The 15,096-nt window shown below is 54.7% G+C and overlaps 5 protein-coding genes across 5 annotated transcripts; 2 read left to right on the forward strand and 3 right to left on the reverse strand.

The window, feature by feature from the left end:
- Positions 1–2,118: 2,118 nt before the first annotated feature.
- Positions 2,119–6,441, reverse strand: IWZ02DRAFT_299578 (uncharacterized protein). The gene is made up of 3 exons (XM_066763909.1): positions 4,778–6,441; positions 3,136–4,725; positions 2,119–3,085 (listed from the first exon to the last, which is right to left on the reverse strand). The coding sequence occupies exons 1-3, from the start codon at positions 6,028–6,030 to the stop codon at positions 2,233–2,235; spliced, it is 3,696 nt and encodes a 1,231-aa protein (XP_066621871.1). The 5' UTR covers positions 6,031–6,441; the 3' UTR covers positions 2,119–2,232.
- Positions 6,442–6,740: 299 nt separating this feature from the next.
- On the forward strand, positions 6,741–7,616 carry IWZ02DRAFT_299592 (uncharacterized protein). The gene has a single exon (XM_066763910.1). The coding sequence runs from the start codon at positions 6,827–6,829 to the stop codon at positions 7,280–7,282; it is 456 nt and encodes a 151-aa protein (XP_066621872.1). The 5' UTR covers positions 6,741–6,826; the 3' UTR covers positions 7,283–7,616.
- Positions 7,617–7,766: 150 nt separating this feature from the next.
- On the reverse strand, positions 7,767–8,239 carry IWZ02DRAFT_380133 (mitochondrial F1F0 ATP synthase-like protein subunit Atp14; the record flags this gene model as incomplete). The annotated part of the gene is made up of 3 exons (XM_066765088.1): positions 7,767–8,032; positions 8,084–8,159; positions 8,213–8,239. 3 exons carry the CDS (start codon positions 8,237–8,239, stop codon positions 7,767–7,769), a joined length of 369 nt encoding a protein of 122 aa, XP_066621873.1.
- Positions 8,240–8,822: 583 nt separating this feature from the next.
- On the forward strand, positions 8,823–9,893 carry IWZ02DRAFT_470324 (transcription initiation factor-like protein iib; the record flags this gene model as incomplete). Its single annotated transcript, XM_066768793.1, has 1 exon — positions 8,823–9,893. The coding sequence occupies one exon, from the start codon at positions 8,823–8,825 to the stop codon at positions 9,891–9,893; it is 1,071 nt and encodes a 356-aa protein (XP_066621874.1).
- A 2,991-nt stretch (positions 9,894–12,884) lies between these two features.
- Positions 12,885–15,066, reverse strand: IWZ02DRAFT_299642 (uncharacterized protein). The gene is made up of 3 exons (XM_066763911.1): positions 13,617–15,066; positions 13,057–13,212; positions 12,885–12,943 (listed from the first exon to the last, which is right to left on the reverse strand). The coding sequence occupies exons 1-3, from the start codon at positions 14,901–14,903 to the stop codon at positions 12,896–12,898; spliced, it is 1,491 nt and encodes a 496-aa protein (XP_066621875.1). The 5' UTR covers positions 14,904–15,066; the 3' UTR covers positions 12,885–12,895.
- Positions 15,067–15,096: the final 30 nt, after the last annotated feature.

Here is a 15,096-nt window from a genome sequence, read left to right on the forward strand (position 1 = left end):
CCATACTCTTCAGCATAGTTTGCTCCGTGTCTGGATGGCAGGAATGGACGACTCGTTCTCACGGCTCTTGGGAAGGACATTCTAAATCTGGGTCAGTGATGTGTTGCCGAGACGCTCATTACTTCGAACCATATTGCTAAGTTTCGACAGTAGAACAGCCTGCGCATGTCTGCATATTCTTAGACGCGTGGATCAGCTTCGGCAGGGCTGACCCTCAATGAATGACCTGCAGCGGCTTCCTTGGTTCGAGTCATCTGCAGTATGTCATCACCGTCGTTGGAGTGTGGCAAGCAGTAGAAGGCAGCGATTCAAAGCGGCAGAATGCAGAGCAGGCAGGGCAGGCAGGCAGGCAGTCGAAAACCCTCCGAATGCTGTTCGCCGCACGCGAGAGTGACTGAGCAGACGGGTCTACCGTCTCTGGGTGCTAACGCGGACCGGCGCACTCCTTGGCCGCTAAGGCCCCGAACCGGACGCTTCGCACCCAAATTGCAGTGATGGCAGGCTGGGTTGTTTGGTTCCTGAACATGGCACAGGCAGCTGACCCAGGAACGCTTCACGCACAGTGCCGGTTTCTTTGGTCCAGTGCGGGCTGAGGTGATGACGGGTTGGTGTTGACAGCACGGGCGACTGGGCCTGACAACTTGCTCGTGTGGCATCCCTTTGCAGTCCTGCTCTCCTTTCTCGATTGATCTATTCTCTGCCACTCCTGCCGTGCTGACGGGTTGTATGCATGGTAGAGACCAGACGCGTAGTTGAATTGCAAAACAGTCAGCGCAGCCACCTCGATAAGACATGAAGGCGTATGAGATGCGAACAGTCGGCCGAAGGCGAGCGTAATGGCAGAAAGTTGGTGCTTGACACCGGTAGCGGCCGGCTTCGCGATTCTCGAAAATAGAAGAGCTTGAACTGAGCTCGATGTGAGGTTTGGCATGACAGAAATACGAGCAGAGCTTGACGTTGAACGTTGTGGCGCTCTAGATGCTTGGCTGGCTGGCTATGACGACTCGCTAGCCAGCGGCAGCGCGCGGACCACATAGTTCCAAGGAGATCCGGCTCTTCTCCCATTCGTGCCCGACCTCCCACCACCGCACGCGAACATTCGAACTCGGCATTGTCAGCCGCATCGAACGCTACTAAACTACGCGAAGGATGATCTCTCGCCATTTCAGTGCGTCCTCATCATTTCAACCAAGTCTCGTGGACAGCGAAACGCGAACCTTGCTCTTTTTCTTGCTATATAAAGCCCCGGTTTCATTCATGGCAGCTATTTATGCTCAAAAGCTCGCAGTCTTGTTTGCTCGTATCCTTCTTCAACTAAACGCCCGGCTGATGAAGCGTCGACGCCTTGCTCTGAAACTTTCGCGTTGACCTTGTCTCAAATCCTTGAATAGAGGAGGGCTGACAAAGAACATGATCCGGTGAGAGCCTGCGTCGATGTCGAGCTGAGATGGTCGGTCCATGACAATCCAGGCATTTGCCCTAGTCTCGGCCCGGGCCATGGGTATGCCAGAAGTGCAGTTTCCGGGGAATCCAAAATCAAAGTTTCCAATACCCCGGTGTTGATCCACACTCAAAACACGAAGCAGCTTGCGCACGTCATCAGTCAACCTTGTCGACCGCAAAACCCGTCGTCGGATGGAGCCAAGTTTAAGTTTTGATTCTGGTGCCGCTGATTGGAGCAGCGCTTTCTCTCTATTGACAAGAGTGGGTCGGAGAATGGTTTTACTGACAACAGCCAGATAGAGGCAAAGGACGCAAAGATATGAAACAGTTCCCAGCCTTGTATACAACAACTCCTGATCTGTCCCCAGTAAACTTGGATAAAAATGCAGTGTACTTGATGCGATGCACTAGCAAGGAAAGACGAGCAAAATCAAAACGGAGCCGCCCATGCAATGCGAATTACGTGCTCCCGAATGCACCGGTAAGCAAATCTGAGCAAAAGGAAACGAACGGGACAGCTGGATGTAAAGATTCAGCTGATGATGCCGCGAAACTCACATGAATCGCTAAAGACAGATCCACCTTGGCATCCAGCGCAGAGAAATGGCATCCACAGCCGCACAACAGACCTCAATGACCCCGAATCCTTAACAATCCTGCTGTCAAGTGATGTTCATCCACATTGTAGACATGAGTCGTCTTAGGCTGCGTTCGAAAAAGCGGAAGAACTAGAGCATGTGAACTTTTCGGTTTCTGGAAACTCTGCCAGAGACTCGGGTGGAGCGAAGCTCAGCCTGGTCTGCGGAACACCTCGACTCCTAGTGTGGGAGTCTCGACAAGCTTGTTGTTTGGTACCCCTTCATCTTTCCTGCGTTGGAAGAAGCTTTGGCATTCTCCAACCACAATGGCCCACTCGCCGAGCGCACGACCCGCATACTTGCTTGACGTGATCGCTTCTCCTTCTGGCTTCACGCTCGGAATCGTCTTCTGGGCGAGTGCCTCCTCCTCGGTGCGCTGCGAGAGAAGAAAGTTGTGCGCTGCTGGAGGCAGGCGAGGAGGAAAGAGCCGCATCGGTCCTGGCGAGGCAAAACGCTTGTCGTTGACCCACTCGAGGGAGAATCGGAAACAGTAACTGCGATGAGGCGGCACGTTCGGAGTGTTGTTCTTCTTTCCAGATGGCGGAGAGTTGGGATCCGAGTCTGCTTTTGCGTCCTCCTTTTTGCGCGAAGAAGGGTCAGGGCTGCGAGATTTCGAACGGCCCTGTCCTGGCACACGGAGAAGCGAGCGCAATAAACCCCAACGTGGTTTCTTGCCCGTTTCTTCAACTTCGACGTCGGAAGAGTCTGAAGCCGCAGACAAGGAAGAGGTTGGCCGCAGCGTCGTCTCGTTTATCTGGGCTTCCAGGGCATTGCTTGCTTGATTGCGAGGCATGTTGGAGACGATACCATCAAAAGAGAGGAAGGGCCCATTTGCAGGAGACAATGGTGCATCATGGCGGATTATAAGAAGTCGTCGACCCGGTGCCGGGTTGCATGGCGTCGTCGAAGGGAGCGTCTCGTTCCTTGACTGGGCATTCTCCGTAAGAAAGAGGTAGTGGGACCAAACGGATTGCAGCCTTTCTTCGAGCATGCTGAAGATTTTCCTGGCTGGATGTTAGTTTCCTTGTCGGCCAACTTGAGCAAAATCACTTACATTTCGGCCTCTGTAGGCTCCCCACCGTCAAACCTGGCAATGCGCCAGCAAAGAAGACGCATGTAGTACGCCCTCAACATGGGACACCAATGGTTGAATCTGCTTTCGAAAAAGTCAGGCTGCAGGAGAAATTCTTGGCAGAGCTGCAGCTTGCGGTCCTGATCCTCAACAATCGTGGCCCACAGGCTGTACAGGAACGAGAGAAGGCGAATCTCGGTGGTAGTGTTGTGGCTCTGAGCCATGCGTTTGTACACTGAAATCCAAAAAGTCCAATCCAAAACTGATTTGTCCTCGGGACGAGTGCGCTCATAGCGGAGAAGAATATTGAGCGCCTCTTCGAGGAAATCGCAAAGGGTATAAGACGCGTTGTGATCGAACATGGAAACCCGACGCGCCGACGCCTGAAGGAGACTGCTAAAAGCCTCTGCAAATACATGGGGTGCCGTGGCTAGATGGGAGCTCCCGACCGACAGGAAGTCGCGGAGAAGCATAATTAATCGGTTCTCGGCCATTAGTCTGACGGCGTTGGCTGGCGGAATAGGCAAAGCGGACGCGGCAGCATCCGGTCCATCCGCCAAAACGTCGTCAAATGTGATGGAGGAAGCGACGTGCATTTCTTCGTCTTTTTGCCCGGACATTGCCGCATGTCGGTGCAGCGTTTCGTCCAGGTTCGTCAAGATCTGAGCGTGAACCATAATCAATCCCGGAGCGCAAAGCCTTTCGGCAGCGGTCGTGTCTGGGGGAAGAAAGTCGGTAACAAGGATATGGAAGTATTTTGAAAAGACATAAAATAGGTCACTCTCCGTTCCGGACCACCTCTTCACCCACGAGCCATACCAAGGGAGCGAAGAGGTCCCCAGTGGAAAGGGAGCTGGCTTGCGCAGGCCACGGAAGGTTTTGTGCAAATTAGTAAGCCCGAGGCCATGAAGGTTGGGTGGAAAGGGTGGAAGAATGCGGTTGGAAACCTGGTCAAGTTTCGATCTGTCCGACACTTTGCATTCAAACATGACGCGGCGCATGGCGTCCAATGAGGGAGACCACAAACGAACGAGTATGTCGGCCATGCCAGGGACGAAAAAGAAAGCGTAGGCGCAGGTCTTGCCGCTAAAGGTCACCAGAGTTGCTGGCGCGTTGCGTAGAGACATTTTATCGACGGCAAATGCCATCTGCGCCGTCAGGTTTTGTATGAACGTGTTGCGGACGTTGTGATGCACGGATTCCATGAGGAAGTCGGAATCACCGGAGGATGCCACAGACGAGGAAGAACGAGACCGAGCCGGATCTAGCCCAGCCTGTCTGTCTGCGAGACGGCAGAAGGGAGATGGGTGCGACCTCCACTCTGGTCTTTCCATGATGCCAATGATGGCCTCCAGGATATGGGGCCTGTCAGAACCCGATATCGACTGGTTGTTCTTGCCATTGATCATTTCCAGGAGCCCGGTCCACCATTTATTCAATATATTAGTGCGCCGGTCCAAGTCTTCGGGACGAAGGCGGAGGTTGGAAGGATGGTTCGCATAGGTGCGGAGAAAGGGGAAAAGGCATTGTCTAACCACGTTGGCCTTGAGCGCAATTGATTTTGACGAAAACCTGTCTTCAATTAGCACAGGGAAAGCTTAGGGCGAGTAGAAAGGGCACCGACTTTTGAAAGTCACCATCGAGGGTCCGGAATTGACCCCATAGCTCGTCTTTCTTTTTCGGCGTGTCTAACGAAAAGGTCTTGAGCTTGTCTGAAGAGATTTTGTGTCGAGGAACAGGCGGAATGGATTCGGACGAGGGAGGTGATCGGAGAAGGGACGGGAGCCTGTCAGTGGAAAACGACTGTCCCAGTTGGGGAGAGCTAGGCACGGATTTGGAAGGGCTCGTAGGATTCGGTCGACTAGAGGATTTGCTCGCCGCGGGCACTTGGGGCATGGGCGGGACGCCTTCGTCCTGGACCGTCTTTAACGGCGGAAGTGGCGTATCCGGGCCCTTTTTAGGCTTTTTGGTCAGAACATTACCCTTCTTCGCCGTTTTTAAGCGCTCTTCCTCGGGATTAGGTTGGTCTGACGTCTTGCGCAGAATGGACAGCCGCCTTGACGTGCGGTTGCTGGGGCGATCTTCCTCTGTTATGGGGACTTCAGCTTCTTTTCCAACGGCAGACTTTCGACGGGCCGGCTTGGGAGGCGAGCGATCCTCTGGGGAAGTTTCCGAGTCCTTGCGTAGAATTGATTTTCTTCGGGAAGAGGTGATGATGCTGCGACGACGTTCTGGAGAAGGCCTAGGGCTGCCTTCTGTGTCTTCGGCCTTGGTATTACTTGGTGACGGCTCGTTTGATCGCGACGGAACCCAGGACTTGCGCTTGGCGTGAGCAGATGGTCGTTTGGATTTTGTATTTTCGTGTTGTTCCACTTGGTGAGGCTGTGATACCTTCTCCGACCCCGAATCTCTACCCCTTTCGGGTTCCCTGGTCTTGTCCTCCTTGTGTTGCTCACGCTCGCCCTGTGACACGGGCGCTGCTCGAGGTTCTCTCGACGTCGTGGACAAGAGTCTAGAAAGCCTGATTCTCGAAGGCTGCTGGACCGGTGGTTCAGGTTTCGAAGGAGGCGACGTGGGCAGGTTGCTTGGTTCGTTTTCCGGCGTGGAGCCTCCGGACGAAGAGTAGGGCGAGTCCTCATCTCTCGAAGATCGCAATTCCGCCTCTGAAATCTTGCCTTTGAGCTCCACGACGGGTTGCTCTTCGTAGTCCAAATCTTTTACGGGAGGAAAGTAGGTATAGCTGGCGGAACGAGGGAGGTGAACGGCTTCGGGCACGCGAGGGTCCTGGGCGAGGTTGTGAGCGGCTCCGGCATCAGATATGCTCCTCTCTCTTCCAATGACGGTCGGGGCAGAGGAGCTGCCAATCTCGGTAGCCATGGCGGCGGGATCAATCAATGCCTGTAGGATGGAGAATGCTCCGCTAGGAATGGGTTGCGGTTCAGCGACAGGGTAGGACGTCACAGGGAAACTAGCTCCGACTCCCCATTATCTCTCCCAAGGACGGACAGACGGAAAAAAGCGAAGGTGGGCGCGCCAGGACAGACACGAGGTGAGGTTGCGCAGGCGACAGCGTCGGACGGGTTGCAGGGGTTTGGCGGACGGGTTTCAGAGGTCCGAAGCGGGCTGGGTGCAGACGGCGGGAGGTTTGGAGCAGCAACCGAGCCTGGGCGGCGGTCGAGCGAGAGAGTGAGAGAGCGAGCGGACGGGCGGGCGAGTGGGCGGGAAGAGAGGAGAAGAGCGAGGGAGTGTCGCTACGGGCGTCGGGAGACGTGCAGTACGGCCTATATCAGCTGGGGGGGGGGGGGGGGGGGGGGGCCAGAGCTCTCAGGCGACGGTGCGGCAGTGGGTCCGTCGTTATTGTCGAGGGGGCGGATGGAAAGCGAAGAGATGAAGGGGGGTAGGAGAAGAAGAGGGACGGGTCGAGAGGAGGGCGAGAGGGGAAACGAGCGTGTAGTTGGTCTTGCGGAGGTGCAGCAGACAGGTGGAGGGACGTGTGGTTAGGTACGGCAAGGTACCCAGGCACCTAGGTACAGTACAGTACAGTACAGTACGGACAGACAGACAGACAGACAGACGCAACCAAAGCGACGACGGTGGGACGGGATGGCAAGTTGGATGCCAGTGACAAGAAGTTATTGCAGCGCAATACAGTACAGCAATTGAAGGGCACTGCATGGAAGCTGATGTGGAAAACGGGCAAGGAACTAGACCGACGGAACCGCCAGCCGCCGAGCTCCAGCGGATGGATGCCACCAACCAAACCGCTTTGGGTACACGACACCAACTGGGGCCAACGGCGGCGCCTCTCTGCTGTCTGCTGTCTGCCGTGTCTGGGCTGCTAATACTGCTGCTGCTACTACTAGGTACCAAGTCTAGTAGTACAACGCCATGCCATCATCGTCATGTCATGTCTTGTCCTGTCCTGTCCTGTCCTGTCCTGTCCTGTCCTGTCCTGTCCCGCTGCCCCATGTCCAGTCTCTTCTCATTGCTTCGCCCTGTCTCGCCCTGTCGCCCTCTTCTTAGCTGCTGCTCTCTTTCTCTCTGCGCAAGGCCAAACCACCCCCCGCCAATCCTGTCTGCCAAGTCTCCCCTTCGAGCCGACTGCTCCGGCCAGCAACATGGCACCTAGCAAGCCCCAGAGCCCTCTGTGACCAGACTGCCAGACTGCCATATTCCCGTCGTCATCGTCGTTGCCGCTGCCACCCCTTGCCCCCTGCCTCTGTTCCATAAAGGAACCCCTCTCATCATCAAAGCCATGTACATCATCCGCTTGGGTCCATTCGATACGACAATTTGATGCAACCGAAATGTAGCACCTTTTTCCCGAAATGTAAACGCCTCAATCATGCATCAATTGTTTGCTGTAAACCGCACAACTTGCTTGTAAACAACAAATGACCACATCATCTTTCCTCCTCCCACGCGAACGTGCCCTCTGAGCTCGGCCCGTGCCGTCAACAGGATTCTTGTAGGAAGCAAAGAAGCTCCATCGTCTAGCTAACTTGCCCTGACCTGGCGCTCGAGAGTCTTTTGGTCTGACGGCCGGCCCCAATCACGCAGACGAGTTGCCCAGAACGATGTTGCCCGCCCGTTTCCACTTCTCGTCCAACCCTCTAGTGGGCGGCAGCCGGCTCCTCTTCCTCCTCCTCAAACCAGTCCTGCTCAACCGGGGCAGCCTCGCCCGACGATGCCTGACCCTCGACCTCGACCTGCTGCGTCTCGTACGCCTTCAAGTCGTTTGCAAGGTCCGTCTCCTCGGGAGACTTGGGCGCGGCCGGGATGGAAAACTTTTGGACGTGGCCCTCGGCATCCTGGGGCTTGACGGGCGTGGGCTTGTAGTTCTTGAGCTCGCGCAGGTACATGTCCTGAACGAGGTCGGCTGCAATTGGTCAATCATTGTGCCGTTTGAAAACCACGCGAGGCAATCTACCTTGGCGGACGGCCGTGGGAGTCAGGAAGGTACGGCGCGCGCTGACGTTGACGGCGACACGGCCGAGGGAACGGCTCTGCAAGCAGCTGTCAGTCGAGGCCATCACAATTCGACAGATGTTCATCTCACCGAGGCCCGGATGGTCTGAGCAAGCATGATGACGTGGGGGTGGTGATGCTTCTCGAGGTGCAGGCTCTCCTTCGCTGCCGTGGGTGGTGAGGTGAACGAAGTTGCGAGTTTGAGCCGCAAGCCCGCAACAGCACGGACCCAAGTAGCTGAAGCGCTGGACCGCTGAACTTAACTTGACGCTCCGAAACCGCAGGGATGCCAAACAAATGCGCAATTGTGCCAGGCTGCCGTCTGTCTGTCTGTCGTCTTTTCGATGGCTCCCTTTGCTTGCGTTTTGACTGGATCCAAGGAACCTCAATCGCCTCGCGACCATGGCACCAACGGCTCAAGATCACGTGCTTTCAGCCTTGAGCTGACTCAGCCGCGGATTCAACTGCTGCTGCTGCTCTCTCTCTTCAGTGTCTCACCTCTCTCTACCACCGCTCCACTGACCACCTCCACCCGCTACTCTACACCTCCACGCGTGCCGCTGCCGCTTGGAGCCCGTGGTCAAACACGCTCTTTACGCCTCTGCAGTCCTCGAGTCGCCACCGACCTTCAGCAACAGTCTCCAAGACGTCCCCCAGTCCTCTCAGCCTGCCCCAAACTCCGGCTTTCTCACCGTTCGAAAATGGCTCTCTCCCCCGGTGAGGTCCGCCAGGCTCCCGTCTCCAACGCCCACGACGACGAGTATGTCGACAACTACAACATCCACCTCATCTGCCCCGACTGCAAAGAGACCCCGCCCAACCTCATCGAAGAATTCTCCAACGGCGACACGGTTTGCGGATCCTGCGGCCTCGTCCTTTCTGCACGCGTCGTCGACACTCGCTCTGAATGGCGCACCTTTTCCAACGACGATCAAAACGGCGACGACCCCTCTCGTGTCGGTGACGCAGCCAACCCTCTCTTGAACGGCTCTCAGCTGCAAACCAACATCTCCTTCAACGACGGTGGCCTTCGCAGCCGCGAGCTGAACCGCGCCCAAAACAAGACCAACGCCGACAAGAGCAACAAATCCCTCATGGCAGCGTACAAGCTCATTGGACAATGGACCGATCGCTGGCAACTCAGCGGCGACGTGGCCGACACCGCCAAACACATGTACAAGATGACCGACGATGCCAAAATCTTCAAGGGCAAACAACTCGAACACGTCGTTGCCGGCTGCCTGTTCCTCGCATGTCGCCAAACTTCCAAGGTTCGGTCGTTCCGCGAACTGCAAGAGTTGACGGGTGTCTCGAAGAAGGAAATCGGCCGCATCTTCAAGCTGCTGGACCAGTTCTTCAACAAGCAAAACAAGCAAGGCCCGCGCATCACGTCTGGCGGCATGGTCCTGGCCGGAGACACTTATCAGCACAAGGAGGCGACTTCTCCCCCGGAACTTTGTGCCCGCTTTTCCAGCATACTCGGCTTCGACACTCGCGAGCAAATGTTGGCGCAGAAACTCGCCGAGGAAATGGTCAGGAATGGATGTTTGGCAGGTCGCTCCCCTTTGTCGGCTTGCGCAGCTTGCATCTACATGATCAGCCACCTGGTCGGAAAGCCCAAGACGCCAAAGGAAATCGCCCCCGTGGCCGGTGTCAGTGACGGAACCATTCGCACCGCGTATAAGCTTCTCTACGGTGACAAGGACAAACTCCTAGACCCCGAATGGGTCAAAGCTAAGGGTCTCTTGGTTGACAAACTTCCCACTGCCTAAAGTCTCTGGAGGCTGGACGATTTTTCTACTCAACGACTCGGCATCCACTCATTCCACCAACCACAACCACCGCCAAATCAACACGGCTCAGGTGGGCCCTTTGCAATGGTACTACGAAAAAGATACCCGGGACTCCGTCGATCATCACATCGAACGAAAAGCCCCACACTGGAATCAAAAACACTGACATTTTTTTCTATCCTTTTTTTAAACCCCCACCCCCTCCCCCCCTTGAATCGAATTTGGCATAGCACGGCGCTGGGGGTGAATGGTATCTGATTTTTTTTGCGAATTCCATTCCTAATAGACTGCAGGTCGGTTTTCCGACTATCTTTAAAGTCAGTTGTTTTTGCGAATTCTTCCACGAAAGGCAGGCGCATATGCCCAGCAGAACCAATTTATTCAATTTGGGCTGCCCTGCGGTGTGTGCCTCTGCTCTCGTGACGTTTCTTCGTTCTCGTTTGGGGGCCTGGCAAGATTGCATTCATGATTTAGACGCGTTCAGAGGACCACTAAAGTACCTCTTGTGGTTATGCCTCTTTCCCTCTCAAACAAACGGACACGCAGACTCCGCATCTTGTCAATAAGATGCCCCCCGTCCTCGGAGTACCCACCAATAAACATTTCAAAGTTGAAAGAAACCTAAGTTGAACATGTTTTGTCGCCTCCACCCTACAGATTGGCTTTTTTGTTTTTATTTTTTTCATTTTTCATTTTTTTTTTCCCTTTTCTCCTCTGGGCTGGAGACTCATGATTGCTTTTGTCGAATTGAATGTTGCATTTTCCCCGATAGAGCCTGTCAGCCAGTCAGTCAGTCAGCCAGCCAGCCACGCGGCTGTCTGTCTTACGGCACACGGCACAAGGTTGTGGCACGCGCCGCCGCTCGGTACGGTACAGTACAGTTCCGATATAATGAATCGTCGTCGTTGTCCTCTTGATGCTACGGGGGGCTTTTTGGTTGTGGGAATTGTCTAGGGCACTATGACTGCCTTCTTTCTACACCTTTGCTGTTGCTGTGGAATATGGGTTGTGCATTTGGTACGGGGCTGAATGACATGAGATCAAATCGAGTCAAAAATTCCTTTCAACCCAGTCAGTCCAAACATGTCATTTCCGGCGCGTCTTCAGCAGGCAGCGCGCTGTGCCATGCCTTGTTAAGCGCCGCCGCGCCTCGTCAATCACGCACGCAGTCAATCACTCAGCCACTCATCTTGTGTCAAATCTTGGTTGACTGCCTCGACCGTCCGTTGTCGTCTTGTTTTCCTATTTTCCCGCGCCGCCTCTGGGCAACAACGATTTGGGTACGTACCTGTAGGTAACCAGCCAACCAACCAACAACCACCCACAAATTACATCCACGCCCGTGTGGCAGTGTGGCAGTGTGGAAGCCTATCTGCGAGTCTGCGTTTGCATACGTGCATGGAGCGACAGAAAACAGCCTACATTCTTGCTTACTTACTTACTCACTCACTCACTCACTCACTTACGCTGAACTGAACCCAATTCAACAGTCAACGAACGGACGAACGATACTTGCATCCACATACAAAGAGGAAAAAAAAAAAAAAAAAAAAAAAGTGCATGCGGGGCGAGACTGGCTGGCTGGCTAGCTGGTTAGCCAACACAAAGCGATCAATCAGATGGCTGCTTAGTCCAATCTGCGTCGCGCAAGATAGGTAATGCATGAATGCATACATGCATGGTTGCATGGTTGCGTGTATGCCTGCAGGAAGGTGGGCGGGTTGGATGGGTCGATGATGGATGGGTACAATGGAACGTGGAGAGGTTGAGAGGTGGAGAGCCGATGCTGCTGCTGCTGCTGCTGCTACTTACGAAATGAGACAGCAGGAGAGACAGCAGGAGCAGGGGATACCATCCGTCCGTCGGCATCGCCCTTCCTATTCATTCCCATGTATGTAGCTAGGTAGGCAATGCTGTTTCTTGGTGATTCGGAGGTGCGCTGGATCATGGGGATGGTTCGAGTTCGAGGTGCGTGGAGATGGATGACGTAGATCGATGCCGCAGCTCACTGCAGCAAATAAAGCGCCCATGATGGCTTGTTGTTGTTGTTGTTGTTGTAGTCAGGGCCAGCAAGCGTCAATCCTAGGTCGGCGAGGCAAAGCCTACGTATATCCACGCACGCATCACGCGCTGACGAATAGTGACAATGATCAAGCTTAATAATTACATTGATCCAAGCCCTGGTATGATTTCTTCGTACTTGGCCAGCCAGCCGGGCGCCGAGACATGCCTGCATGTCTCATGCACGCGCGCTTCTGATGTGTGAAAGAATTGGCGCAAAGGAAAGCCGGTAATGAGGTGACTGAGCCGAAAATTTTAAGAAACACATAGACGGCCCTCCCTGTGCTATAGAAGCACAAGGGAGGGACGGCGTGGGGAAAAATGTGGGAAAAGTTGCATGAGGGTCGTGACGAGCAGGGGCGAGGAGGAAGGGGGTATCTCTGTACAAAGCGCGCGCATACCAGTTGGACTGGTTTGAAGAGGTGTCGCCAATTGCCTGACACGATTCAAGGGAGCAAAAATAAGAGAGAATCGATTGGGAGAAGAGAGGAGAACGTCATTTCGTGAGGAAAAGAGACCCAAAGAGATCGATGGTCGCCAATACCAACTGCAGTAGTATCATCCAAGGCTCTCTGTCCATCCACCCCAAGTCCGGATTAGGAGATAAATCATACTGAGGCTAGAGTAGGAAGGATTTTGTTTTGCTTTTTTGCTTCTGGTCCGCCGGAAGCTTTTCTGGTTCCACCCAGATCCGGGTCATGTCTTGATGCAAATTCATGAGGCGCAGTCATCCAATCCAAGGCCGAGGGAAACCAAAGCTTTTAAGATGCCGAGATATGTCTGGTGGTTGATCATTTCTTCGTCTGACTTGGTATCATCTTGGCTTTCGTCTTTTCGAAGATCAAGCTTTTTGGTTGCAGGGAGGGAGACGAACAGGGGGCGAGCCAACTGTCCGTGAGTAGGTCCGCACCAGCTTGAACTCAGTAGAGCTCCACCGTCCGTCGTCCGCTGAAGTTGCACCAATCGCACTGTTCCCAAGGCGTCCACTGGTCAGCACAGAACTCTTCATCCGCACAGTGGGATCTCGTCGAACCGGGAGTGAAGGAAATGGGAAGTTGAGAGCGAAGACAATCCCACTTACAGCAGTGGCCGACGAGCCGTCATTGTCCAGGATGCAGAACTCGTTGCGGCACTTATGGCACGCGCGAATGTACAAGGTCTTGCAGTCAACGCATGTGGGACCGCATCCAAAGCAATCACGCTTGACACCAGCAGGTGTCGACGATGGTTGATGTCCCTGAAAAGTGAGACGAGCCCCTGTCAGCCGTTTCTGTGCTTGCCAAAAAGTCCAGAACATACCTCTGCCCCCCTGGAGCTCCGTTTGAGATGTATGAGGTGCATTTGTGAGGAAATGGTGGGCCGGGGCGGTATTGAGAGCGCTTCCACGGAGCTGAATCTGTGGAGGAGCGCGAATAGCATTTTGAGACGTTGATCCAGAGGCTCCATGCGCCAAGTCGGACGAAGGGGCTCTGCTGGGTGATGGGTGATGGTCACATCTCCGCATCAATTCGACGCTTTTGAGGAGTTTCAAGTCGTTTCGTTTTGGGATGGTGGCAATGTTCATCCCCACATGCCCGCGCTCCCAGCCCCAGCCATCATCTCACCGACGAGGCATTGTGCAGTACAGAGACCCATATGTACCTTGATATTGTTGGACGGCTGTCCATTCTCATTTGCAATGGATTGAAGCTGCTCGGTTTGTTGCATGGCCGTCAAAGTCATGGCTGCGGCGTTGCTGCTTGTGGACCCAAAATAGCAGTCTTCGTCCCACCATTTGTTGCATCGCTCACACCAACGGCCGCGTAGGCATTCCTCGCACCGCGCAATCAGGATGGGCGGTGGCGAGCCCGGGACGGAAGAAGGTCTTTGCGCGGCCTGGACTGTCGAAGAGCATAGCGGTGGAGGACTCAGCAGTGGGAGATGGGCTGCCGGGGATTTTCCAAACACGGCTGGACCTTCAGGGCAGTTGTGGCAACTCTGACAGCCAGTGGGTCCCAGCGCAACATTCGCGACTGCTGGGCTCAAAAACGATTTAGGATGCGGCGTAGACCCCTGCGTGAATGCAGTTTCAATGTCGTGCCGCGGGCCGCGACATAAAACGGCATCGAAAAAGATAATCCCCTCGCAGGCCTTGAGCGTCTCAGCCCACTCGGTGGACGGGCGTTTGATATGGAGGACCCGTCCAGCGGTTTGATACCACTTGTGCTCAGAGCGGGCAAGAGCGGTATTGAGAGCTTCTGAGGATTTCTGGTTCCACTCTGCGCCGATCTGGGCACCCTGCGATGCCATGACACCACCGATATTCTCTGGAGTGCGAGGCGGCGACCTTTGCGGCTTCGGAACGACATCTGTGAAGGGTGATGGGTCCTTGGGGCCAAACACATAAAGTCCCTTCAGTCTGGGGGTTCCCGCTGGTCGTGTTGGCCGCACAGCATATTTCAGGACTTGGGTCAACTTTCTCTCATTGAGGTGAGTGCACTCGCGGATGGAGAGAATGCGGACGTTGAATCGGTCTTCGGCGATGATCTCGCGAACCAGGTCTGCAGGAACGTTCAGGCCGTCCAGAACCAGAGTATAGACATTTTTTAAGAGATGCCTTCTTTGAAGCTTGGAGAAGATGCCCCTCAGCGGACCCGAGTAGAATTCATCCTCAGTCACGGCCACATCCATACGCTCGGCGCGCCATGTGATGGCACCGGAATCGAGTGGCTCGTGCGACGGGGCCGCGGCTGAGCTGACGACTGAGAGATCGAGGTAGCGGAATGCATCAGGAGAGCTGGTGACGAGTTCGAAGAAAGTTTTTGAGGTGCGGGCGAGGGCAAAGAGCGAGGCAACTGGCAGGTGAGGTGCAATATTACGCAGTAGTAGTGAATTGTTCAGCAGGTCGAATAGCGTTGTTGGTGTAGCGTCATTCGACGACGAAGCCATTGAACGATGTCTCAGATCAGGGCGGCGGTGTCGTCGGGATGCTGGAAGGAAAAGAAGCGGGCTTTGACAGAGGGCAGTGGTGTATGAGGGTGGTTGAGGGATGAGAGGGCGTTGGGCGTGAAGGGGGAAAAAAAGAAAAGAGAGGTCAGTAGGTAGCGGCTATGACTGGCACCAGCAGGACCAGGAGCTCACG

Source organism: Phyllosticta citriasiana (assembly GCF_038021145.1).
Source record: "Phyllosticta citriasiana strain CBS 120426 chromosome Unknown IWZ02scaffold_8, whole genome shotgun sequence".
Taxonomy (NCBI): Eukaryota; Fungi; Ascomycota; class Dothideomycetes; order Botryosphaeriales; family Phyllostictaceae; genus Phyllosticta; species Phyllosticta citriasiana.